Raw genomic sequence first — 26655 nt, 5'->3', positions numbered from 1 at the left:
AAAGAAAAAGAAACAAAAGAAAAACCACTGCGCTCGAGTTAAACAAGTAAGATCACCAGCTGCCAGCACTAGGAGCTCAGATGCATAAACTCAGAGAGCATATATAAAAATGAAGTACAGCGCTAAAATCACAACATATTACATTCGTGGTAAAGAAAAAAAAAAAACATCTTAGACAATAAATATACATGAGCTGAAAATCTTTTTTAAAAAATGTGTAAAGTCGTAGGAAAATCCAATATGAAGATTCATATACAGTATCTCACAAAAGTGAGTACACCCCTCACATTTTTTAAACTATTTTATTATATCTTTTAATGTGACAACACTGAAGAAATGACACTTTGCTACAATGTAAGGTAGCGAGTGCACAGCTTGTATAACAGTGTATAACAGTGTAAATTTGCTGTCCTCTCAAAATAACACACAGCCATTAATGTCTAAACCGCTGGCAACAAAAGTGAGTACATCGCTAAGTGCAAATTGGGCCCAAAGTGTCAATATTTTGTGTGGCCACCATTATTTTCCTAGCACTGCCTTAACCCTCTTGGTCATGGAGTTCACCAGAGCTTCACAGATTGCCACTGGAGTCCTCTTCCATTCCTCCATGATGACATCACAGAGCTGGTGGATGTTAGAGACCTTGCGCTCCTCCACCTTCTGTTTGAGGATGCCCCACAGATGCTTAATAGGGTTTAGGTCTGGAGACATGCATGGCCAGTCCATCACCTTTACCCTCAGCTTCTTTAGCAAGGCAGTGGTCGTCTTGGAGGTGTGTTTGGGGTCATTATGTTGGAATACTGCCCTGTGGTCCAGTCTCCGAAGGGAGGGGATCATGCTCTGCTTCAGTATGTCACAGTACATGTTGGCATTCAAGTTTCCCTCAATAAACTGTAGCTCCCAGTGCCAGCAGCACTCATGCAGCCCCAGGCCATGACTCTCCCACCACCATGCTTGACTGTAGGCAAGACATACTTGTCTTTGTACTCCTCACCTGCTTGCCGCCACACACACTTGGCACCACTTGAACCATATAAGTTTACCTTGGTCTCATCAGACCACTAGACATGGTTCCAGTAATTCATGTCCGTAGTCTGCTTGTCTTCAACAAACTGTTTGCGGGCTTTCTTATGCAACATCTTTAGAAGAGGCTTCCTTCTGGGATGACAGCCATGCAGACCAATTTGATGCAGTGTGCAGCATATGGTCTGAGCACTGACAGGCTGACGACCCCCCCACCCCCACCCCTTCAACCTCTGCAGCAATGCTGGCAGCACTCATACGTCAATTTCCCAATAACAACCTTTGCATAGGACGCTGAGCAGAAGCACTCAGTTTCTTTGGTCGACCATGACAAAGCCTGTTCTGAGTGGAACCTGTCCTGTTAAACCACTGTATGGTGTTGGCCACCGTGCTGTAGCTCAGTTCAAGGGTTTTGGCAATCTTCTTATAGCCTAGGCCAGTGGTCCTCAACCCTGGTCCTCAGGGCCCACTAACAGGCCAGGTTTGCAAGATAACTGAAATACATCCCAGGTGATATAATTTGCTGCTCAGTGATTGCAGTACTCTAGTCTGCATCTCCCCAAGGTAATACTTAAAATCTGGCCTGTTAGTGGGCCATGAGGACCAGAGTTGAGGACCACTGGCCTAGGCCCTCTTAATGTAGAGCAAACATTTTTTTTTTCCGATCCTCAGAGAGTTTTTGCCATGAGGTGCCATGCTGAACTTCCAGTGACCAGTATGAGAGAGTGAGAGCGATAACACCAAATTTAACACACCTGCTCCCCATTCACACCTGAGATCTTGTAACACTAACAACTTGTGAGTTGTGACACATGATACCGGGGAGGTAAAATGGCTAATTGGGCCCAATTTGGACTTTTTTGCTTAAGGGTGTATTCACTTTTGTTGCCAGCGGTTTAGACAATAATGGCTGTGTGAAGTTATTTTGAGGGGCAGCAAATTTACACTGTTATACAAGCTGTACACTCACTACTTTACATTGTAGAAAAGTGTCAGTTCTTCAGTGTTGTCATATGAAAAGATATAATAACATATTTACAAAAATGTGAGGGGTGTATTCACTTTTGTGAGATACTGTATAGTCCTTAAAAAAAAAAAAGTTAAATAAAAACAGTAAATGCAGACATAAAGATGATAAAAATCTTCCTAATCCAATATATGAACATTACAATGTGATCATAGGTAAATCCATGACACGGGAGTCTCCAAAACCAGCAAAACTGGTTCAGGAAAACACACTGTGGCTCCCTATGACTAGATCACTATGGTCCTTGTGATAACAGATAGATCTGACAGCGATATTCTCCCTCCAGTAGATGGATATGAAAACATGCCATTGGGATTGCTCAAAAAGAAAACATATAGCGTGCTCCCATAGTGTAAAACCATTTAGACACTGCCGTCTGCCAATCAGGCTCTGTCATCACCGTCGTGAGCTCCTGCTTGGCAGACGGGCAGGCCCAATTTACAGCAACTCACTTAATTTGTAGTATCTTGTACTTTTCTTTTAAATGTGAGTGTTATTTATTTTCTTAATACATTTGGCTAAATGGTTTATACTATGGGAGCAACTCGTATGTTTTCTTTTTGAGCAATCCCGATGGCATATTTACATATCCATCTACTGGAGCAAGTATATTAATGTATGGGTTTTTTCAAACCCTAGAAGCACTGTCAGACCTATTTGTTATTACAGGGACCATAGTGATCAAGAAGCCCCAGTGTGTTTTTTTCTGAACCAGGTGTACTCTTTACTGGTTTTGGAGTCTCTGGGTCATTGATTTCCCTTTGAGCACATGGTGGTGTTTATATATTGGATTAAGATTTGGTCACCTTTATGTCTGCTTTTACCATGATTTTATCTTTTGAGGACTATATATTTATATTGGACTTTCCTATTTAAATAACCACTTTACACACTATTTTTTAATTTTTTTAAGCTTGTGTATATTTTTTATCTACGATGTTTTTTTTTTTTGTTTTGTTTTTTTTTTTACCATGGATGAAATATGTTGTAGTTTTAGCACTGCGCTTCATTTTTATATAATCTTCATCAGTTAATCAAAACTCACTCCAGTTTTAGTTTTGGATAGAGAATTGGATAGCTTATTCTTTTTGCTATGCGTATCCTGGCTGGGACAATTTCCTGTCACTTCTTTTGTGGTCACAGAGAGAAGAATTTGAAGTTAAGCTTTAAATAAAATGCACCAAGGGCATTGTACATGTAACATCTACAAGTAAATAAATAAAATATACTTTGCTAGCAGGGGCGTACAAATACTTTGAGAGTTAAACAAAGGATTCAAGGTAAGCCTGCATATAGGTTTTAGAGGCTGCAAATAGACTGTGAATGCTATTTAACCACTAGATGTCAGTGTAATGCAATTTTTGAGCCCACAAATACTAAACAGGCACGGTCAATTTTACAAGAATGTCAGCGCTTATTGTCTGTTTTAATGCAATAATGCTCACGAAAGGGGCCAATATTTATATCAGAATTGATATGCTGGGATTGGAGTGTGGATACTAAAGAATTGCTTAACTATAATCAGTAAAATGTATCCTGTGTTTACTGCTTTTTGAAGGCTGGAATTTAGATTTTTTTTTTTTTTTTTAAATGCCAGATATTTTATTTGCTGTGAGGCATTAGCACCCTTTAAACAGACTGAACCAATCAGACTTTTAAATCTTTCTGGCATAACTTATATTGTAAGCTGCTGCATGGAAATAATCATGTTAATAAATAGAATTTATTACACATCTAGTTCAGAAGCAACTACTGCGAAAGGGTCAAATCATAGCTGCCTTGGCAGTATTGTAGACATAGCGGAATGTAGGTTCTATATGACCATTCCTTAGTCATCACGCTACAGTCAGTATTGGTTACTTTCTCTGCACTGCATTATAATATTCATATAGTCACACTAATAATTTTTTTAAATTCATTACTTTCAGAAAAAAAATGCCAATGGCATACTAAGGGATGTGTGATCTGTACCATGTGCGGACTCGCCGGGGTACTGCGGTCACCTGTCATTCCTTTTTTTTGTTGAAAAGAGGACCTCCCCTCACTCTGAACTCTCACTGCATATGGTCCTCTAGTGAGTGAGTTTAGGGTGGTGGGTGGCTGTACTGAGGGAGTAGGCTGTTGAGCATGTACAGCGGATAGAAGTCCATCTGTACCAAAGGGTCTATGTTTTGGGGGGGGGGGTTGGAGTTGTCTGTCTGCCCTGAGGGGTATGTGCTTTCGGAGTTAGTGAGTGTTAGGGTGAGCCTTTACTGAAGGGTCTGTTCTGGGGATTAGAGGGGGTCAATCTGTGATTGACCACACACACAATCTAGTGTGGTAAGCTGTGTGTGTTGCTTTATTCAGAAACTTTTTTTCGGGGGTGATGATCAGACCTGGGTGTCAGATGACCTAGCTATGTCACTGTTTATATCTCATAGGAACATAGAAAATTGACAGCACAAAAAGACAGAGTATTCCATCGAGTTTGCCTGTTTTTTGAATTTTTTAACATTTAGGGTCCTTTCACACGGGCGGTCCGTATGTCCGTTTTTCATCCCGTTTTTTTTGCGGATGAAAAATAACATAATGCATGTCAATGGGATTGCAGATGTCAGCGGATGGTCATCCACTGACACTGACATTCAATTTGCGTCCTTTCCGATCAGTTCCGTTTTTTGGAACGGAAGAGAACCCTATTTTTCTTCCGTTTAAAAAAACAGAACGGACACTGACATCCGCAATCCCATTGACATGCATTATCTCCGTTTATCATCCGCAAACGAATGGGATGATAAACGGACATACGGACCGGATGACACAAGTGTCACCCGTATCCGTAAAAAAAAAAAAAAAAGTGCCGGAAAAAAAGTGTGAAAGGACCCTTACTTTTATTGTATGAGCATAGATCTATGTGTGTCCCAAGCATGTTTGAAGCCATTTACTGTTGACTACCTCTGCTGGTAGTTTATTGAAAGCATCAACTACCCTTTCAGTAAAAAAATACTTTCTAAGATTCGTTTTTAACTTTCCTCCAGTTAGTTTGAGGCCATGTCCCCGTGTTCTTGATTTTGGTTTTATGTTGAAAAAACTGCCCCCTTTTTGTATTTAAAGGTTTCAATCATGTCTTCCCTTTTTCTTTTTTCCTCCAGACTGTACATAATAGGTTCCTGAAGTCGCTCTCGTTATGTTTTATCCCCCAAAACTTTCACCTTTTTTGTTACACGTCTCTGGACTCGTTCTATTTAATCAATATCTTTGTGTAAGTGAGGTCTCCAGAACTAGACACAGTATTCTAAATGAGGTCTTACTAAAGATCTATACATAGGGGTATGAGAACCTCCTTCCTCCTGCTGGTGATCCCGCTAGTGATGCATCCTAGAATTCTATTTGCTTTTCCCATTGCCTAGTAGTCACACTGTTTGCTCATTTTGCAATCATCTGAAATAAGTACCCCCAAATCTTTTTCCTCTGTAGTGCTGGCCAACACTGTACCCCCAATGCTGTACTCTTTCAAGAGATTATTTTTCCCTAGGTACATTAATTTACATTTAGAAACATTGAACTGCAGTCTCCACTGCTTTGACCAATCTTCCAGCAATATCAAATCATGTTCAATGTTACAGACAACTCCAGGGATATCAGCCCTATTACACACCTCCTAAGACCTAAGAATACGTTTTACAACCTAAGAATCCTATTCACATTCTTCCCACAATTATTATATTTATTTAGGGACAGCCACAGCAAACTAAATACATGAACACTTTGCACTGACCTGTGGAATGGGTAGCTTGAAATCCTTTCCTTTGTACTGATGCATCAGACACAAAACGTAGAAACATCTTATTTCCCGTGGCAATTAAAGGCTCTGGAATTTTATTACCGCATAATCTTCCCAGGATGGACGACTTGTCTGTTTCACCATCAAAAACCTCCAGGTGGTCATATGCACATTCCTGATGGTGCTCAATCTCAAATTCACTGAATGCCTAGCGTGAAAGTAGATTACATAATATAAGGTAAAGTCCTATGTTTGCACAGCTGAGAGGTTTTATAAAATTTCCTGTATCACCATGTGCGTAAAAATTTGATCTGACATTCTTTTTCATGGACCACAACACAAACTGCATAGTGCACAGGGCTTTCCTATGGATCAAATCTTTAAAAATGTTAACAAGCATGATGAGATTTAATACATGCTAGCTGGACATTTTTTTCTCTGCTTCTCTGCTCTGGGTGTTTTAGGGAGCCCGGCTTAGAGATTTAGGTTTAAATTACCAAAAAATCCCTGAAAATATTCAAACGTTTTATCCACTTCCCCAAGGTGCATGCATTATTTTAATCAGCTCATTTACATTTTATTTACATTAATGTATACTTAACTTTCACAATCCTGTATAAATCAGTATTCTATCTCCACCCCAAAAAGCTTCAATTTCGGACTATTGTCAGAAATCTCATATTTACCATTAATCAGAATCTAGCTGTGAGGAGTCCATAATGTTTCTGAATGAACCCCTGTACATTGATTGATTCTTTGTGACAAAATTAAACACATGGACAATTTAATCTCAAAGACAGTGACATATTTATGGGTGCACTCTGCACACTAGGCCTTGTATATCGAACAATGTGAAGAATGTATGTAATAACATGTTAAATCTGCATGTAACAACCAATAGGATTCTCCCTTTTATACTACCTGGACAATATTTACTGTAATGGGCAACTAACATGGTTCTTTCATTTCATAATATGATAAGTAAGGGTTATTATATCATGTCTTACATGAGATAATGAATACAGCGTTGACAACTGAAAGCAAATTCCTTTGATAGCTTGTTATTATCGTACATACCACATACTTTACTAATAGACACTAAAGGGTTTATTTACTAAAGCTAGAGAGGGCAAAATTAGTCAACATTCAGCAGAGAAACCGATCAGTTTCCAGGTTTTATTGCTAAAGCTTAATTAAACAAGCTGAGGTTTGAAGCTGATTTCTCTGCAGAATTGTGACAATTTTTGCTCTCTCTTGGGCTTTAATAAATAAACCCCAAACCAAGCATACGGCCTCACACTATTATTACGTTCTAGTATATCTTACAGAAACAGACTTATTGAGGAGGGACAAACCAAAAAGGGTTAAGTCTTAAGACCAGCAAGAGTGTCAGTCATGGTAAAAGAACTGATATTATAAAGATCTGGTAATCCATCTATTTTTAGAAAACTGGCTAGCCTGTAGCTCGCTCTTCCCTTAGATCACTCTCTGGCTACCCATGCATGTAAGATTGCCTGTAAAACATTTTTTACTGACATTTGACACAGCTGTTAAGCAGAACTATTAGCCAGTGCAGAGAACTGGTTAGCTACCTTAGCCTTTGCAGGCCCAGCATGGAAGCTAGCAGGACCGTAGATCATTTTTTTGTTCTGGGGGGGGTTCAGCAGCAGGTACTTTTTTAAATTTTTTTATTTTTAAATAAAATAAATTGCACCAAATTCATAGAGTTTGGAAAAAGAATTGTATGGTTGTTTTGTACCATGCAATCCAATGCAGGCAAATGTCATGTGTTTGCAACCTGTGTTTGGAGTGTCATTGAGATTGCACTGACACCACAAACACAGGTTGCAAACACATTGCATTTGTCTGCATTGGATTGCCATTTTGTTGTGCTCACTGCTGAGTCAGAGAGCTGAGGGGTAACCCAATGAGCACCACATTATGGCTGCCAGGGCCAAGCTGGACTGTCAGTAAGGCCTCTTTCACACGGGCTTTCCGATCCGGTCCGCCTGTCAGTTTTTCAGATGGACCTGATCGGGTGCTCCATGCAGCCCTATGGAGACATCTCCGCTGACACTCGCTGCTATCCGATCCAGTTCTTGAAATCGTATTTTCCATCCGTCTGGAGGATCGGATCGGATAAGATCAGATGAAAACGGACAGGCGGTCCGTTATCATCAGATCTCCCATAGAGGAGAGCGGGGCACTGACAGCTCTGTCTCTGCACAGTGAGCGGAGACGGAGCTGTTATCCACCTGCTCAGCGGGGATCGACGGATTGATACCCTCTGAGCAAAACTGAGTCCATCAGGCACACCACCCGTGTGAAAAGGGCTTTACACAACAGCAATGGAAAACTCAGCCCAGCCTCAGTCAATGCCATTAACCACTTGAAGACCAGGCCTATTCTGACACTTCTCTCTTACATATAAAATAAACTGTCTTTTTTTCTAGCCCCCCCAAACATTATATATTTTTTACTAGAGAATACTAGAGAATAAAATGGCGGTTGTTGCAGTTTTTTATGTCACAGGGAATTTGTCACAGGGAATTTGCGCAGTGGTTTTCTAAGCACATTTTTTTTTTCGAAAAAATACACTTCGATTAATTTTAATGTGTAAAACACTATAGCCCAATTTTTTTGAAAAAATATAGAAGATGATGTTGTACTGAGCAAACAGATACCTAACGTGTCATGCTTTAAAATTGTGCAACTCGTGGAATGGCAACAAACTATACTACCTAAAATATCTCCATAGGCGACGCTTTAAAAATTTTTACAGGTTACCAGTCTAGGAGGTCTAGAGCTAGAATTATTGCTCTCGCTATAGCATTTGTGGCGATACCTCATATGTGTGGTGCGAACACTGTTTACATATGCGTGCGCAACCTACGTATGTGTTTTCCTCATTGCTTCCAGTGTCCTAGACCCTAGAAATGATCGGTGATGTTCTGGTCCCTGATCACCTCTATGGCCAGCATAGGACCTCTATGCATCAACTGCCGGATCAGATGCCAGGCTCTCTAAAAGGACAGAAGAGCCCAGGAAAATCACCGGAGAGCAGGGGGAGGGGATGACCCCTCCTGCCACTTGTAAAAGCATCCCTGGTATTACCGCTTGAACACAATGACATACATGTACATGAAATCAAGTGGTTAAGGCCCTGTTCACATCTAGCGATTTGGGATCCCTGAGAGAATCGCTGTGATTCTGCCGGCGATTCCAAATCACACTGTAATGCTGATGCTGGAAAAATGCAGCACGTGTGTTTGTGTGCGAATGGCACCTAAAGTGTGGTGCAGTTTTGGCACAATTATCATGTGATTTATCCTATGGCAAGCAGCATCACGTAAAGCTCGTCACTGGAAAAGGAGCAGGAGCTTCTTTTAAGCTACAATCACAGCGATTTGGTGCCATCAAAATGAATGTCACAAATATGTTTGCTGCATTTTGCTAGCATTGCAATGCAATTTAGAATCTCAGGCGATTTCATCCGCGATCCCAAATCGGTAGATGTGAATTGGGCCTGACACAACAGCAATTAAAAACTCACTCCAGCCTCAGTCACTAACTGTGTCAGTTGCCCCACAGTCTCTCACGGTTACCTAGTCTCTGCGGCCAATTTGCCTGGGGAATGGCTAGTGTTGGCGCTGCAATCATCAGGGCACCATGGATAGTATGGTGTCAGGATGATTGCAGCACATTATTTCTATTATTATATAAAGAAAAATGGTTCAACTCACAATAATGCTGAATCAGTTGGGACCCTGAGTGTCACCTGTCACCGTCGCCTGTCACCAGACGCAGCTTGTCATTTGCCACGTCGCCTGTCACCAGACGCAGCTTGTCACTTGCCACTGTCGCCTGCCGTTAGACGCAGCTTGTCACTTGCCACGTCACCTGTCACCAGACACACCTTGTTATTTGCCACTGACGCCTGCCACCAGACACAGCTTGTCACTTGCCACTGACGCCTGTCACTAGATGCAGCTTTTCACTTGCCACGTCATCTGTCACCAGACGCAGCTTGTCACTTGCCACCGACGCCTGTCACCAAATGCAGCTTGTCACTTGCCACAAAGTCTGTCACCAGACGCAGCTTGTCAATTGCCATGTCACCTATCACCAGACACAGTTTGTCACTTGCCACTGACGCATTTCACCAAATGCAGCTTGTCATTTGCCACCGGCGCCTGTCACTAGACGCAGCATGTCACGTGCCACGTCAGCTGTCACCAGACGCAGCGTGTCACCAGACGCAGCGTGTCACTTGCCCCATTGCCTGCCGGCAGATGCAGCTTGTCCCTTGCCACGTCGCCTACTACTGGATGCAGTTTGTCACTTGCCACATTGCCTGCTACCAGATGCAGCTTGTCACTTGCCACGTCACCTGCTACCGGAAGCAGCTTGTCACTTGCCACCAGCCACATCACCTGCCTGAAAGACAACTCTTCTCTCTACCTCATCCCAGCACTATGGCACCCAAGCTTGTAAACCAGCACATGATGGCAGAACGGCGGTAATGCAGGGCAGGCGGTGAGAGATGATGTCATCTCTCTACTCACCCACTGCCCCTCTTACAGTGCAGCCTTCGTGGCCTGGCTGCATAGAGGCCACGGGTCGCCACCGGTCCACGCCCCGGGGGTTGGGGACCCTCAACCTAGTATGACCAGAAAAATGCCAGCAACAGCACAGTAGGGTTAAGTCTGCTCTATGCAAGTATTGTATTCTGTAAAGCTGAAAAGCTGCCCCCCCCCCCCCAAGTCCAAGGTGGGAAGTACTGCAAGCAAGCCAATGGGAATTTGTAAAAATGCAAACACATGATGTCCCTGTCAGTGGTGAGTGTAGTGCTGCAGCAAGGGTTAACAGATCAATGGGCACATGCCAAACTCACGCTGTTCATGTTCACCGCGAGGCTGTCAGGCTCAGACTGGCTGATACAGTTCTATACCACCAGGCAGCATTGAACACAGCAGGAGAGGCGCCTGTAGTCCCGCCCACCACTAGGGAGCGGTGGGTGAGACTATGGTCAGCACTCCAGCTGTGCTCAATGCTGCCTGGCGGGGTGGGCAGGACCACGGGCGCCACTCCTGCTGTGTTCAAAGCTGCATGGTGGTAAAGAATTGTGTCAGCCAGTCTGAGCCTGACTGCCCTGCGGTGAACAGCGCTGCAGCACTAAACACGCTACACTCTGCCACTGACAGGGACATAATGTGTTTGCATTTTTGACAGTATGTTCTGGGGGGGTTCAACCCCCCTGACTCTCCCCTTATCTACGTCCCTGGAAGCTAGAACTCTGATGATGAGGCAGACAGAGACATGTTGACCTGGAGGCAGGGGACCACTCAGCACTGTTTCCACTCAGAGAAGAACTCTTCCCATAAGTTTATGATCTCAGTCTCCAATCAGTATAAGGGCTCATGCACAATTCATCTCAAAGAAGCTCAATGAAGCTGCTCCTACAGGCTTGTGAGCTTTTTTGAGCTCTATTTTTTTCTGCCTGGAAACTCCCCTCCATATTAGCCAATGTGTCCATGCACACTATGGCTTTTTCAGGAGATAACAGGCATATGCTCTAACAGGCTGAAAAAAAAAAAACCACCAAATTCACGTTTTTGACAAGAGCTTTTAAGCAGAAAAGACACCTAAGTGCCCAACAATGCGCGAAAAAGCGCAGAAAAGTGTAAAAAAGCTCAAAAAAGCTTGAAAACGCACAAAATAAATAGGAAAAATTTGCTTATAGAAGTGTTTGTGAAAAAAAAACACTTATGTTTTAAAAAGCTCAAAGAAACTCAATAAAAAATGTGCAAAAAAGTACAAAAAGCACAAGCTTCTTTAAACTTTTAGGCAGAGAAATACAACCTCAACTGCCTGTAAAAGCAGCTTTTTTTAACTGCAGTGTGCATGACCCCTAAAAATTTGAGTGTTACCAAAACCAGGACCCTGTATTCACTATATCTAGTCTCCCACAGTACACAGAACATGGAAATGTTAAATTTTAGTAAAATAAAAACTGCTAAGTACCTTTTCTCATAAGCAGTATATAGCAGTCTTATCATTTCTATCAGTGTCTGGCTGAGCACTGATTAAAGCTTGTTGGAGAAGTTTTTAATCTGCTATGACTATCCTTTAAGGCTGCAGGACCCCTGACCCTCTGTCTGGACAGTACTGATTGGCCTTTTCCTGACCACATGCACCCTTCCAAGAAAAAAAATCTCTCTAACGATTCACACCAAACTGAGCATGTACAGAGTGCCCCCAAGGCTCTGTTCTATCAGGAGATGGATTAGGGACAGTGAAAGAAGGATCAGAGAAGACAGGATCAAACATCCTGTTTATGGAATGCGGAGGATTGCCCCCTTAGGTTCCACAGTGAGCATAACAAGTGTGCTTTACTGTATATACAGACTAATTTTACTGTTGTGGGTTTAGTAACGATTTAAAAAGGTTGTAAACCCTCTCTTGGAACTTGTACCTATAGGTAAGCCTTTAATAAGGCTTACCTATAGGTACTGTAAATATCTCCTAAACTTGCACTGTTTAGGAGATATTTACTTTTAATGCAGCCAATGACGTCATCGGCGCATGCGCTCTGAAGGAACAGCCACCCGTGCACCGCGGCTCCTGCACGCATGCGCGGGAGTGATGTAATCGCGCCTCCAGCCGATCAGATGGTCGGAGGACGCGAACCAGGAAGCAGGACAGCCGAACATGTAGGCCATCCTGTCGCTGAGTGGGCAGCACTGCGGGGGCTTCATTCTAAGGTAAGTATTTCATAATGAGCTAGTGTGCGATGCATACTAGCTCATTATGCCTTTGTCTTACAGGGATTTTTTTTTTTTTTTTCATCTTTATGGAGAGGGTTTCCTTCCTCTTTAATACCGTGTGTGTGTGTGTACATTTTACCCACACCATTTCTATCACCTTCATTCCACATCTATACTGGTACCGAATGCTGAGAAATGGAAAAGAGCCTTAGCCAGCAACCCCATTGAAAAAGCATCTCAAAGCCTTACTTTCAATAAATTTGTGATTTAAAAGCTGAAAATCCTATGTCAAAACAAGTTTTGGAACCAATTCACATGAATTTGTGGCTGAGCAAATTTTACTTGATACATAGATTTTTAATGTCTAGAACTTCTTGTGGAGATACCAGACCATATGGGTGAATGATGAATTTCAAGCAGTGAGATATCTAACATTGTGTTCCAGCAATAATTCTTTGCTGTTTGTTCTGCATTGCAAAACCACATTACAGACATTTCATGAAAAATTAACAGAGAAAGTAAAGCAACTTTGTTCTCTATTATATTGTGTCTTTTACCACAGTTTTATATGTCCACAGTAGTATTCCTAGCCTTAAACAAGGTGAACACATACAAGTACTTACTAGCTTAACCCTTTGACCTGGAGTGGCACTTATTTCCCAAGTACATTCCTTACGACTTGGATACTTGTCTGGCCAGTTGGGGCTTGTTATTACTCCGTTCGGGCTATGAATTCTATGTTCACATTCAGCTGTGTAAAGAAAGAAATTATTTAGTATATAGTAGTTGCAATACACAAAGAGTTAGTGAAGTTTTTAGGCAGGGCAGATGTATTGTATTATTGGCAATATATATGAAGGTTTACACAATATTTTATTTACATTTAAGGCATTGATATGTGTACACTATTCGGACAGACTAAATTATGTAGTTTCTGGTTTACTTGTATTGTTAGTAGCTTGTCTTTTATTGCTGAGCTGTTATATAAACTTTGTTATGCTTAAAGGTGATTTTCAGGCATGGTAAATCTATACATAATTACATTGGTCCAGCTTGGATAAATGTATGTATGCATTTACCATATCTGGCCAATGCACCTGGAAGCTGGAAATCACTGAAGTAGACTTAGCTACTACAGTGATCTCCACTAGCTTTTGGGTCCTATGGTGAATGGCCAGCATAAAGCATTGTGAACACAGGAGATCAGTCGCTCAGCACGGCACCATTTAAACAATGAATAAAATGCAAAGCATTCTATGATTGGACAAGATGGAGAGTGTGACATCACCGCTCCACCTCTCCATCTTCACCAATCTGAATGGCATTCATCCAGAAAATGCAAAGAATTCTCTGAATAGCGTCTGTGCTGAATGGCCGATCTGTATTCACTATGCATCAGGCTGGCATCTCAGCACGGCACTCGGAAACTAGTGGAGATCCCTCAAGCAGTGATGTCTACTTCAGTGATTTCTAGCTTCTGGGGGCAATTGTCAAGTATTGTCTATACATAGTTACACTATGTATAAATATACCATGCCTGGAATTATTTTCTAAAATGTGAAGCTCACTAGTATTGAAGAGAACTATTCTGGTTGATGAGTTAGCATAGCATTTCCAAAATGTAGTTATATACTAGCTTGTCATTTTCAGGTGCCACTTGTAAACCTGCTATTCACATATTGGGGGCAGGGTCTTTGCTGTCTGGCAATTTTCCCCAAAGCTTAGTGAATAAGTTGAAGCTCTGCTGACCTTCATCCAATAACATTTTTTTTGCATGTGATTAACGATTCTTTGCAAAGTGTAGTTTTACCACATTTACTTAGATCTGTTGAAAAAAAGACCTTGTAAAGTGCAACATCTCTTGCAAAGTGAACAGCTTGTTTGCCTTTAGTAAATAAACACTATAATCTCGAGATTACTCTTGGTTTTCTGGTAAAACAACCCATCCAGTTTGAAATTGAAATGAAAGGCAAGACATGTGTGTATAGATGTAAAAAAACATTGTAAATACCTTTTATCCCCTTTTTTATAAGTGATCACATTCCCTCTGTTCTCAGCTGTATAGGAGCTGGGGGGAGGAGAAGCAGCAGCACACTGAACTTCCCAGTGAATGGCTGTGCAGGAGGGGTGTGTCAGGACAAGTCTTATCATTGGAGGAGAGCAGGCTGAGTTCCCAGCATAGCTATAGAACTGACCACGGTGTGTGTTCTCCTGCTTAGTGTGGTCATTTTTTAATAGGAAAGCAGAGGGACTGGCAGGAACACCAGGGATTTTACACAAAGGAAGCAATACAAAGAGAACATGATACTTTTTCATACAAGTACATGGTACAGCAGGCACATATTAGGAATATAACATGCTGGGGTAACAAATGCTTTAAGGCCGTTCAGGCTGTATATCTCTAACTAAAATTTTGAACAGTGTTGTTAGAGAGGACAGAGAGAGAGGGGGATAAGTAATGTGTACATTTCAGCTTGAGGTATTGAGCTTTACAGGAACAGGTTTTTAATAACTGAAAGTGTAAATTGAAAAACATGTCATAAGGCGCTTTGAGATCTACCTGCTGGCTGCATATGAAAGTACAAAATAATAATTTGCAATATTTTATATTTACCTAAGTAGGTATAAATATATATATATATATAAATATATATATATATATATTCAGTATATATACTGTAAATATATATATTTTTCTTCCAAACTGGTTATCAAAATTCAGCCTGTGTGTCTTTAGCTTCATCCAGGTGCTAATCTCTGCCTCATGTCATGTACCATCAAAAAAGGGAAAGCATAAATACATAAATGTAGTAAATTAGGGAATTAACCGCGCTAAAGGAATAAAACAAACAAGCAGCAACTTCAAGTGTGACCACACCCTAAAGAATATATGTAAATCAAGTTGCGCTAATGTGATCTATGGAGGTATAAAGTCCACAAAGTCCCAATATTGATGACAGATGGAAAATATCTTGGGTAAGATCCTGAACTCGACTCCCTTAAGAGTGTACGCTTACCAGATTGAGGTAAGAATAAAGCAGATATGCTTAATCTTGTCACTTTGATAGATGATCCAGGCCCGTGTGAGCAGTGAACTCAGAGGTCATTTGATCATGTAAAAAATACAAACAAACGCAATAGCGTAAAACCCAACAAAAAAATATATATAATATCACCTTGAGTGTGACTTAAAATGGAGATTGGGAAACGTGTAAAAGGCTGCCACCAAGATAGCAGAGTGAAACAAAAAATTTTTTTTTAAAAATTTAAAAAAAATTTTGGGGTGAATAACCCTAACAAAACAGATGCAGGATAAGGTGCAAAAAATATTCCAGTTGGAGTTGCCTCTCACCAGACAAAATTAACTTATAAGCCCAAGTGAAAGATAAAGTGTTGAAGATGTGTGTTTGGACCATCACCAACTAGATCAGCCTCTTACCAAAAACAAGTTTAAAGCAAGTGTGTAGAAATCAATCCAAGTGACACAGGATGCAATACCAGATAAGCACCAGTAGGGGTCGCCTCTTACCAGATGTTACACTCAGTCAAGCTTGTATGGAAATCAATAATCGGGGTCCAAACATGAATTCTGGGATCCTCGCTTTCAACCATAGATTTGCCCAATCAAAAAAGAAGAAGAGAGGCTCCCATAGCGTAAAACCATACAATTTATTGATAATAAAAAGGAGTAACACTTACAGTGTAGCACGAAAAGTCAGGCAGAAAATGTGCAGCCGCCGGCCGGACGGCTTCGCTCGCCCGCACTCTCTAGGTCGCTGTTAGATGACGTCAGTACGCCGTGCCCTGACGACGTTTCGTCACAGATGACGTTTTCAAAGGTGCGGACGGCGTACTGACGCCACCTATTTATGCAGAACGATGGACCCAAAAACCGGAAGCAAGCGAGCACCGCTCCGCCATCTTAAGTGGGGGAATCAGGTCCCGAGCGGTAACAAGCATGCAACCGGAGATTGGCACCCAAAAACTTATTAAGAACCAATCTGAGAGTTGTGATACCCCACAGATGGCTAAACATATAAGATGCTTAAATCAAAAAACAACAATGTCACGATACACATGACCACTTATGGGGCATTCGGTAGATCACCATCTAGTGGCCAAAAAACAATATGGCAGTGATATAAAATTTAGAATCACATCAGAACAGCGGCTTATTTGATATGCCAAATTAATGAATAACCATAACCAAATAGGTATGAATTACAATTGTAATTAATCTTATATCGAACCAGTTGAACATACTTCAATGATTACTGAACACATAAGTATCCAGTAGAATATATGTGAACCCATATGGTACCGATAGGATCCTAAAGGGTACAAACCCATATAGATTGACCAGGTGCGGTTATAGCTGTTCTGTGGTGATATATGTTATAAAACAATGATCATTAAAAAAGAGGAATAAAAGATAAATTTAAAACTGGGAACCCAAACAAACTATATATATTTATGCATTATCTATAAACGCATTGGTTTCAATATCTACATTGAGTCCAAACGGTACGTATGTTTTAACCCGATGTATCCAGGTCATCTCCAGCTTTGAGATACCTCTGACCAGAGGTTCACCTCTCCAATGGGGTACAAATTTATCTATCCCAAGGAATAAGGTATTCTTGGGATTTTTGTCATGAACAAGGGCATAATGTCTAGACACTGAGTGTTTAGGGAAACCTTTAAGTATATTGGATATATGTTCATTAAGTCTCACCTGTAGTGGTCTTTTGGTTCGTCCAATATATTGAAGCCCGCATGGGCACTGGAGCAGATAGACAATACCAGTGCTCATGCAGGATATGAATGGCTTTATAGCATGTGCCCTACCTGTACTTGTAGATGTAAATTCTTTTACTGTCCTACATTTTTAGAGCTAAAAGAACAAACACGGCATCTCTTACATCTATAGAATCCTGTTAACTGGCTCAGAAAGGTGGGTTTAGGGCCAGGGGGTTCTAAAACATTAGGTGCCACTTTGTCTCTCAAAGTGGGGGCCCCTTTGAATACCACCCGTGGTTTAACAGGCAGGGAGCTGCCCAAAACTGGGTCATTACCCAGAATGTGCCAATGACGACTTACAATATTTTTTACACTCATGTGTTGAGTTGAAAAAGGGGTAACAAAAGGTAAATTATATGAGGAGTCTTGATTAACAACTTTCGGCCTGTTAGATAATAACTGAGTTCTATCCAATCTACTAACTTCCATAAGTGTTTCTTCAAGAAATTGTTTATTGTATCCTTTGTCGAGAAACCTCTCGGTAAGGATACAAGCCTGAGATTGAAACTCTTGGAAGTCGCTGCAGTTACGCCTAATACGAAGGTATTGGCCTTTGGGTATAGCCCTAAGCCATGGTGCATAATGACAACTATCGACAGGAATATATGAATTCCTGTCGGTTGTCTTGAAATATGTGCAAGTGGAGAAGTGGCCATCCTTAATGCTGATAGTAAGGTCAAGAAAGTTAATAGATGACTGGCTGCACTCATAATTTAGCTGGATACCCCGATCATTAGAATTCAAAAAGTCCAAAAAAGAAATAAGGTCACTGTGGTGGCCATCCCAAAGGAGGAGCACGTCATCTATATACCTAGCCCAGAGCAGTATCTGCGGCCTGCGGTGGGAATAGATGACGTCCTCCTCCCACTGGGCCATAAACAAATTGGCCAGTGACGGGGCATATTTAGCGCCCATGGCCACCCCAGTGACCTGTCGATAAAATTGTCCATTGTACCAAAAATAATTGTGGTGAGTTGCAAACTCCAGTAGCTCCATAATAAAGGATATCTGAATTGTTGGTAAGTCAGAATCCCTATTGAGGTACATATTGACCGCATGTAACCCCACACTGTGTGGAATGATTGTGTATAGAGAAGAGACATCGGCTGTAACCATCCATAGTTGATCAGAGGGAGTTAAACCCATTAGGAGGTTAATAACCTGTCTCGTGTCCTTAATATAGGAAGGTGTGGTTTGCACCAATGGCTGTAAATAAGAGTCAATGTACTTCCCCACCCGGGACGTCACAGAGTCAATGCCACTGACAATGGGACGACCCGGGGGGGAAGTCAGACTCTTGTGCAATTTTGGTAGATAATAAATGACCGGAGTGCGGGGGCACTTAGGGATCAAGAATGCTTTCTCTTTTTTATTTAATATATTTTGATTATATCCTCTCTCTACAATAACCTCCAAAGTTTTTTTGTAGGAAACCTTCGGGTCTCTGGATAACGGAACATAAGTTTGATTGTCACCCAAGATACGTTGCATTTCTTGATGGTAATCACTGCGGGGACCGAACCCTAAAAAGGTTAAACAACCCCATAACCAATCTAAACCTGCCAACATGTATAATAATCAGGGTTATAACATGAACTGGCAACATGGTGGGCGTAATCAATCTAATGCTCCAAATCACCATCAAGGAGACTATATCCATCCAACTAGTTACCCTAATACTCCACAGTGGAGGAGGGGACCTTACAATTATTCAGAACCTCCTCATCATTTTAGGGAACACAATTCTGAGTATGGCTACCAACGTCCTCCTTATGGTAGTTATGACCATAGTCCCTCCAGAACTGATGTCTACTGGTATGATCCACCTGGAGGTCGTGGTAGGGGCCCAGTTAGAGAATCCAACTGGCATAATAGATCTGATACTAGACAGGACCATTATCAATATAATGTTCCATTGCAAAATAGATTTTACCCTTTGAAAGATAATGAGGGTCCTAACGACAATCAACTTCCTCCAAACCAGGGCGTTTCACAGCCTCCTAGGGAAATAGTATCAGATAACCCAACCCCCCAATGTTCCACTGGCCAAAGTTATCCTGGTTGGGTTTTTCCCAGGGCCACTCAAGGAACCAAGCGCCCCGCAGAACCTCAAGAGGAAGCAGAGGAGGCAGGCGCATCCAACTTAAAAAAAGTAAAAACATAGCTGGGGCGGGGGTTTTTAACCTTAGTAAAGCAGTTTTAACGGAACCTGAAAAACTTTTATTAGATAAGGGTTTGAAATATGCTCCTCCGAAACGTTTGGACAAGTTCCATACCTACATGGATGTCCATAAATTCGTGCGGAAGCTAAATATCAAACGACACATATTAAGCAATCCAGTTAAAGAGAACCGTTTGATCAGCTCTGAAATTCAACACTCTGGGCTTTCAAATGCTTCATTATTTAACCCTCCTGGATCCCTAGCTCCATCATTGAAAGTCTTTAGGGACGTGGTACTGAGAGATCTTGATAAGATCAAACCACACAGTACCTCCTTGTCTGCTGGCCTACAAAAAGGACTAGATTCCTTGTGTGACAATAAGGATTTGGTCATTAGACCGGCAGACAAGGGGGGAGGGATAGTTGTGCTTGACCGCAGTGATTACCATCAAGAAATGCAACGTATCTTGGGTGACAATCAAACTTATGTTCCGTTATCCAGAGACCCGAAGGTTTCCTACAAAAAAACTTTGGAGGTTATTGTAGAGAGAGGATATAATCAAAATATATTAAATAAAAAAGAGAAAGCATTCTTGATCCCTAAGTGCCCCCGCACTCCGGTCATTTATTATCTACCAAAATTGCACAAGAGTCTGACTTCCCCCCGGGTCGTCCCATTGTCAGTGGCATTGACTCTGTGACGTCCCAGGTGCGGAAGTACATTGACTCTTATTTACAGCCATTGGTGCAAACCACACCTTCCTATATTAAGGACACGAGACAGGTTATTAACCTCCTAATAAGTTTAACTCCCTCTGATCAACTATGGATGGTTACAGCCGATGTCTCTTCTCTATACACAATCATTCCACACAGTGTGGGGTTACATGCGGTCAATATGTACCTCAATAGGGATTCTGACTTACCAACAATTCAGATATCCTTTATTATGGAGCTACTGGAGTTTGCAACTCACCACAATTATTTTTGGTACAATGGACAATTTTATCGACAGGTCACTGGGGTGGCCATGGGCGCTAAATATGCCCCGTCACTGGCCAATTTGTTTATGGCCCAGTGGGAGGAGGACGTCATCTATTCCCACCGCAGGCCGCAGATACTGCTCTGGGCTAGGTATATAGATGACGTGCTCCTCCTTTGGGATGGCCACCACAGTGACCTTATTTCTTTTTTGGACTTTTTGAATTCTAATGATCGGGGTATCCAGCTAAATTATGAGTGCAGCCAGTCATCTATTAACTTTCTTGACCTTACTATCAGCATTAAGGATGGCCACTTCTCCACTTGCACATATTTCAAGACAACCGACAGGAATTCATATATTCCTGTCGATAGTTGTCATTATGCACCATGGCTTAGGGCCATACCCAAAGGCCAATACCTTCGTATTAGGCGTAACTGCAGCGACTTCCAAGAGTTTCAATCTCAGGCTTGTATCCTTACCGAGAGGTTTCTCGACAAAGGATACAATAAACAATTTCTTGAAGAAACACTTATGGAAGTTAGTAGATTGGATAGAACTCAGTTATTATCTAACAGGCCGAAAGTTGTTAATCAAGACTCCTCATATAATTTACCTTTTGTTACCCCTTTTTCAACTCAACACATGAGTGTAAAAAATATTGTAAGTCGTCATTGGCACATTCTGGGTAATGACCCAGTTTTGGGCAGCTCCCTGCCTGTTAAACCACGGGTGGTATTCAAAGGGGCCCCCACTTTGAGAGACAAAGTGGCACCTAATGTTTTAGAACCCCCTGGCCCTAAACCCACCTTTCTGAGCCAGTTAACAGGATTCTATAGATGTAAGAGATGCCGTGTTTGTTCTTTTAGCTCTAATAAATGTAGGACAGTAAAAGAATTTACATCTACAAGTACAGGTAGGGCACATGCTATAAAGCCATTCATATCCTGCATGAGCACTGGTATTGTCTATCTGCTCCAGTGCCCATGCGGGCTTCAATATATTGGACGAACCAAAAGACCACTACAGGTGAGACTTAATGAACATATATCCAATATACTTAAAGGTTTCCCTAAACACTCAGTGTCTAGACATTATGCCCTTGTTCATGACAAAAATCCCAAGAATACCTTATTCCTTGGGATAGATAAATTTGTACCCCATTGGAGAGGTGAACCTCTGGTCAGAGGTATCTCAAAGCTGGAGATGACCTGGATACATCGGGTTAAAACATACGTACCGTTTGGACTCAATGTAGATATTGAAACCAATGCGTTTATAGATAATGCATAAATATATATAGTTTGTTTGGGTTCCCAGTTTTAAATTTATCTTTTATTCCTCTTTTTTAATGATCATTGTTTTATAACATATATCACCACAGAACAGCTATAACTGCACCTGGTCAATCTATATGGGTTTGTACCCTTTAGGATCCTATCGGTACCATATGGGTTCACATATATTCTACTGGATACTTATGTGTTCAGTAATCATTGAAGTATGTTCAACTGGTTCGATATAAGATTAATTACAATTGTAATTCATACCTATTTGGTTATGGTTATTCATTAATTTGGCATATCAAATAAGCCGCTGTTCTGATGTGATTCTAAATTTTATATCACTGCCATATTGTTTTTTGGCCACTAGATGGTGATCTACCGAATGCCCCATAAGTGGTTATGTGTATCGTGACATTGTTGTTTTTTGATTTAAGCATCTTATATGTTTAGCCATCTGTGGGGTATCACAACTCTCAGATTGGTTCTTAATAAGTTTTTGGGTGCCAATCTCCGGTTGCATGCTTGTTACCGCTCGGGTCCTGATTCCCCCACTTAAGATGGCGGAGCGGTGCTCGCTTGCTTCCGGTTTTTGGGTCCATCGTTCTGCATAAATAGGTGGCGTCAGTACGCCGTCCGCACCTTTGAAAACGTCATCTGTGACGAAACGTCGTCAGGGCACGGCGTACTGACGTCATCTAACAGCGACCTAGAGAGTGCGGGCGAGCGAAGCCGTCCGGCCGGCGGCTGCACATTTTCTGCCTGACTTTTCGTGCTACACTGTAAGTGTTACTCCTTTTTATTATCAATAAATTGTATGGTTTTACGCTATGGGAGCCTCTCTTCTTCTTTTTTGATTGGGCAAATCTATGGTTGAAAGCGAGGATCCCAGAATTCATGTTTGGACCCCGATTATTGATTTCCATACAAGCTTGACTGAGTGTAACATCTGGTAAGAGGCGACCCCTACTGGTGCTTATCTGGTATTGCATCCTGTGTCACTTGGATTGATTTCTACACACTTGCTTTAAACTTGTTTTTGGTAAGAGGCTGATCTAGTTGGTGATGGTCCAAACACACATCTTCAACACTTTATCTTTCACTTGGGCTTATAAGTTAATTTTGTCTGGTGAGAGGCAACTCCAACTGGAATATTTTTTGCACCTTATCCTGCATCTGTTTTGTTAGGGTTATTCAACCCAAAATTTTTTTTAAATTTTTAAAAAAAATTTTTTTTGTTTCACTCTGCTATCTTGGTGGCAGCCTTTTACACGTTTCCCAATCTCCATTTTAAGTCACACTCAAGGTGATATTATATATATTTTTTTGTTGGGTTTTACGCTATTGCGTTTGTTTGTATTTTTTACATGATCAAATGATCTCTGAGTTCACTGCTCACACGGGCCTGGATCATCTATCAAAGTGACAAGATTAAGCATATCCGCTTTATTCTTACCTCAATCTGGTAAGCGTACACTCTTAAGGGAGTCGAGTTCAGGATCTTACCCGAGATATTTTCCATCTGTCATCAATATTGGGACTTTGTGGACTTTATACCTCCATAGATCACATTAGCGCAACTTGATTTACATATAAATACATAAATAAATACACCTGTTTTTTCCCCTCCAGTGGGAGAGATTTACTAAAACTGGTGCACACAGAATCTGGACCAACTGTGCAATCAGTATTCAGTAATAATCAATGAGCTTCTAACCTCAGCCTGTTCAATAAGGCTATGACAATAAAGCCTAGTACACACTAGCAGAATGTCTGGCGACATTTGGCCCGTGTGTATGGCAGCCGGTCCAACAGAAGCCAACCATTTGACCAGCTTCTTTCAGACATAGAACATATAGAATTCTCTAACTCCATAGGGCTTTCTAAAACTCAGACACTCTTAAGATTGCTATTTTACCACATACTAAAACAATGAGACCAGAGTAACCACTAGAAACTCAACCTATTGTTTCAGAAGGCTAGTATTTTGAACCTTCAAAATCAAATATTTTTCCATAGTGACCACAGACTAGGTAAGCAATGGCTTTAGACAGCCAGTTTTGTAGTTGCTAGCTTAAGGTTTTGTCCCAAAAAGTTTTCGTATAGATGACCTCCAAATATTTTGGTCAGATGTGGAAAACCAGTAGCCGACCAGCTCCCGATCAGCACTCTCAGCTAATGGCTGAGAGCGCTGACTAGAGTGTTCTTGCTGGGGCCGCCCCCCCCCCTCCCCCTCCCAGATAACAACAGCTCTCTGCAGGCCAAATCACTGTACTAACATCTGATTGTTGTAACAGTGGCTCGGAACAGAGCTGTCAGGTTTTTTTTTCGTTCAACCCCATGGTATGTACCAGCAGTATGATAGGCCCATGTCTGCTCCACTGATGCAGAGTGGACACGAACACAGATCGCTGTACTCTATGGGGCAGTCGGATGGAACCAGACTGCCTGTCCGCTGGACAGATGGGGAAGATCCCCATCTGTCTGTTTTTAGCCGACAGGATCGATCAGATGTTGGCAGGTGTCAGCGGACAATCTGCCACTCCATAGACAGCAATATATGGTCCCGATCGGTCTGTCAGTGTGAATGGGGCCTTTAACCTAGAAGCTAATTAAACTTCTTTTGGTCAACAGACGCCATGCGATTTTGTTTGCATGATTTGTCGAGCGACAATTGCAGAAGAATTGCACTGCATTTGGAGTGCTATTGAAAGTAATGGGATCGCAAGCGCATCCCGCGTTTTGCAGCAATTCAGGAATCGCAGGAAGAATTGTGGTGGTTCGGCCCATGATTAAGGACACCTAGGTGTGAACAGAGCTTAAATGTCTCCCACTGGAGGGGAAACACAGGTGTATTTATTTATTTATTAAAGGTACTTAAATAGGGTATATATATATATATATATATATATATACACACAGTATATATACCATCAATGTATGCATTGCTTTAAATATACTGTATATTGTACACTTTTTTCCCTGTGCTGCACTATAGATAAAAACATGCTCTTTATTTTAATTTAAAATAATAAACTAAACTAAATATTTTTCAACCAGAGCAAGCTGTAGATACTTACTGAGCTATTCACTAAATTTTAAAGGCAAAAAAAATTGCTGAAAGGTGAAAGGAACTTTTAGTTCAGTTTGTTGGTTTACAAAATGTAGCATTGCCATGATCTATTTGGGACTCTTACCTTCTTTACAATCATGTTTGTTCTCGTGGAGTACAAATCCATTGCGGCATTGGCAAACATAGCTGCCAATTGTGTTGATGCATTCATGTTGGCAACCCCCATTTTCTTTTGAACATTCATCTTTGTCTGCAGATGAGAAACATTTGTGTTACCCCTTTGGAAACCGCACATCATGTTGCACCTAAAATTACCATTAAATCAAGCAAAGCATATCATGCAAAACCATGTCAGCCTGTAATCTTGTACACATATGACTCTGCAGGTAATGTGGATATTTGTTTAGCATGATGACCTAATTTTTTCCTTTTTAATGCATTTTCAAAAATGTATCAGATTTTAATATATATTATATAGAAAACTGAACCTAAATTTTAATGATGTTGAAGTTTCTACAAATTAGGAAATACAAGGTTGCAGGTAACATGTTTTGTTTATTTAAAGCTTAGCATTATGTACTGCTCTAAAGAACAATATACATAATCTTACCAAATCAATGTATACATTTGGGATCAATTCATAAAGGCAAAAGTTATTAATATGTAAAAAGATGGCTATAGGCCAGTATACTAGGTAAATTAATTAATATTAAATATGCATACTGCCACCATTAGATCTAAAGTAAAGATGAGAAGATGGAGAGCAATTTTCAGAAGGTCAACAGTGTTTCTGCATAAAGAAGGATTCTGAACAGCAGCCATTCCAGAGAGAGGCATCCACTAAAATAGGAATGTGTCAGATGTCATTATCCAGCAGACCTGGTCAGGGCTTCAGATCTGAACTGACAGATTGGTCTTGACATACACAGAAAAAGCTATGTCATGGCAATGCATAATGCAGATGAATAGCAATTAATTAGAGACGACACAAGGCAATGCTTAACAGTTTTATCATATGTGTCATCCTTCAAGGGCTTATTAGTCACCATTGTTGCTGAAGGGAGTTTTCATTAAATGTATATTCAAAATTAATTTTTTTATACATTTTTTACAGTTAAAAAGTCACGTTTCTACTTCTACTCTTCCTCTAGTATTTTATTTTAATTTTACAAGGCATTATGATGACCTTAATGCTTTGCAAGTTCAAATATCTCTGATAAAAAAACAAGTTCCCTACCACGTTAACCTGTTCTAGTCTATCCATCGGTACATAAACATAAATAGATAAATAGGAGTTATTTACTTAAACTGTGGAATGCAAAATCTGGGGCATAGAAACCAATCCGTTCTTTTTTTTTTTTCAAAACTTAATTAAACATGCTAAAGTTAGAAGTTAGCTACTATGCACAGCTGCACCAGATTTTGCACTCTCCAACCTTAGTAAATCAACCCCATAGAATATTGAGCAGAAATCTTAAATGTAAAGCTCTTGCCTTTGTTAGGAGTTTAACTGATCCCAGCGCCAGCACAAGCCCTCACTCCTTGCAAGTATTTTTCAAAAACGTTATTGAGTCTTTATTACCACAGCCCATGGCTTTTTAATTAACCAGGTACCCTAGCTCATACTTGGCCGTGCATTTTCTATATAATATAAGCCCTTTACCATGAGACTCAAAGGTTATTGCCCACAGCCTTATCCTACCTGTCATTTACTTATATCAGCCAGGGCTCATAGACCCATTTAAGAACCTGAAGAACAAGTGCTTACATTGGCAA

The 26655-nt window shown here is 41.0% G+C and overlaps 1 protein-coding gene across 1 annotated transcript in view; it reads right to left on the bottom strand.

Moving 5' to 3' along the window:
* TLL1 (tolloid like 1) overlaps nt 1-26655 on the bottom strand; it is a 234205-nt gene that overhangs the window by 10979 nt on the left and 196571 nt on the right. Inside the window, exons 17-19 of the mRNA XM_082268794.1 lie at nt 25004-25129; nt 13204-13331; nt 5808-6021 (exon numbers count right to left, since the gene is read on the bottom strand). Coding sequence (XP_082124920.1) covers nt 5808-6021; nt 13204-13331; nt 25004-25129 — 468 coding nt within the window. The remainder of the gene's footprint in view (nt 1-5807; nt 6022-13203; nt 13332-25003; nt 25130-26655) is intronic.

This window comes from Pelophylax lessonae, assembly GCF_965119305.1.
Source record: "Pelophylax lessonae genome assembly, chromosome: 1".
NCBI classification, from domain to species: domain Eukaryota; kingdom Metazoa; phylum Chordata; class Amphibia; order Anura; family Ranidae; genus Pelophylax; species Pelophylax lessonae.
Note: the sequence above shows the minus strand (reverse complement) of the source record. Positions and strands in the feature narration are given on the sequence as shown.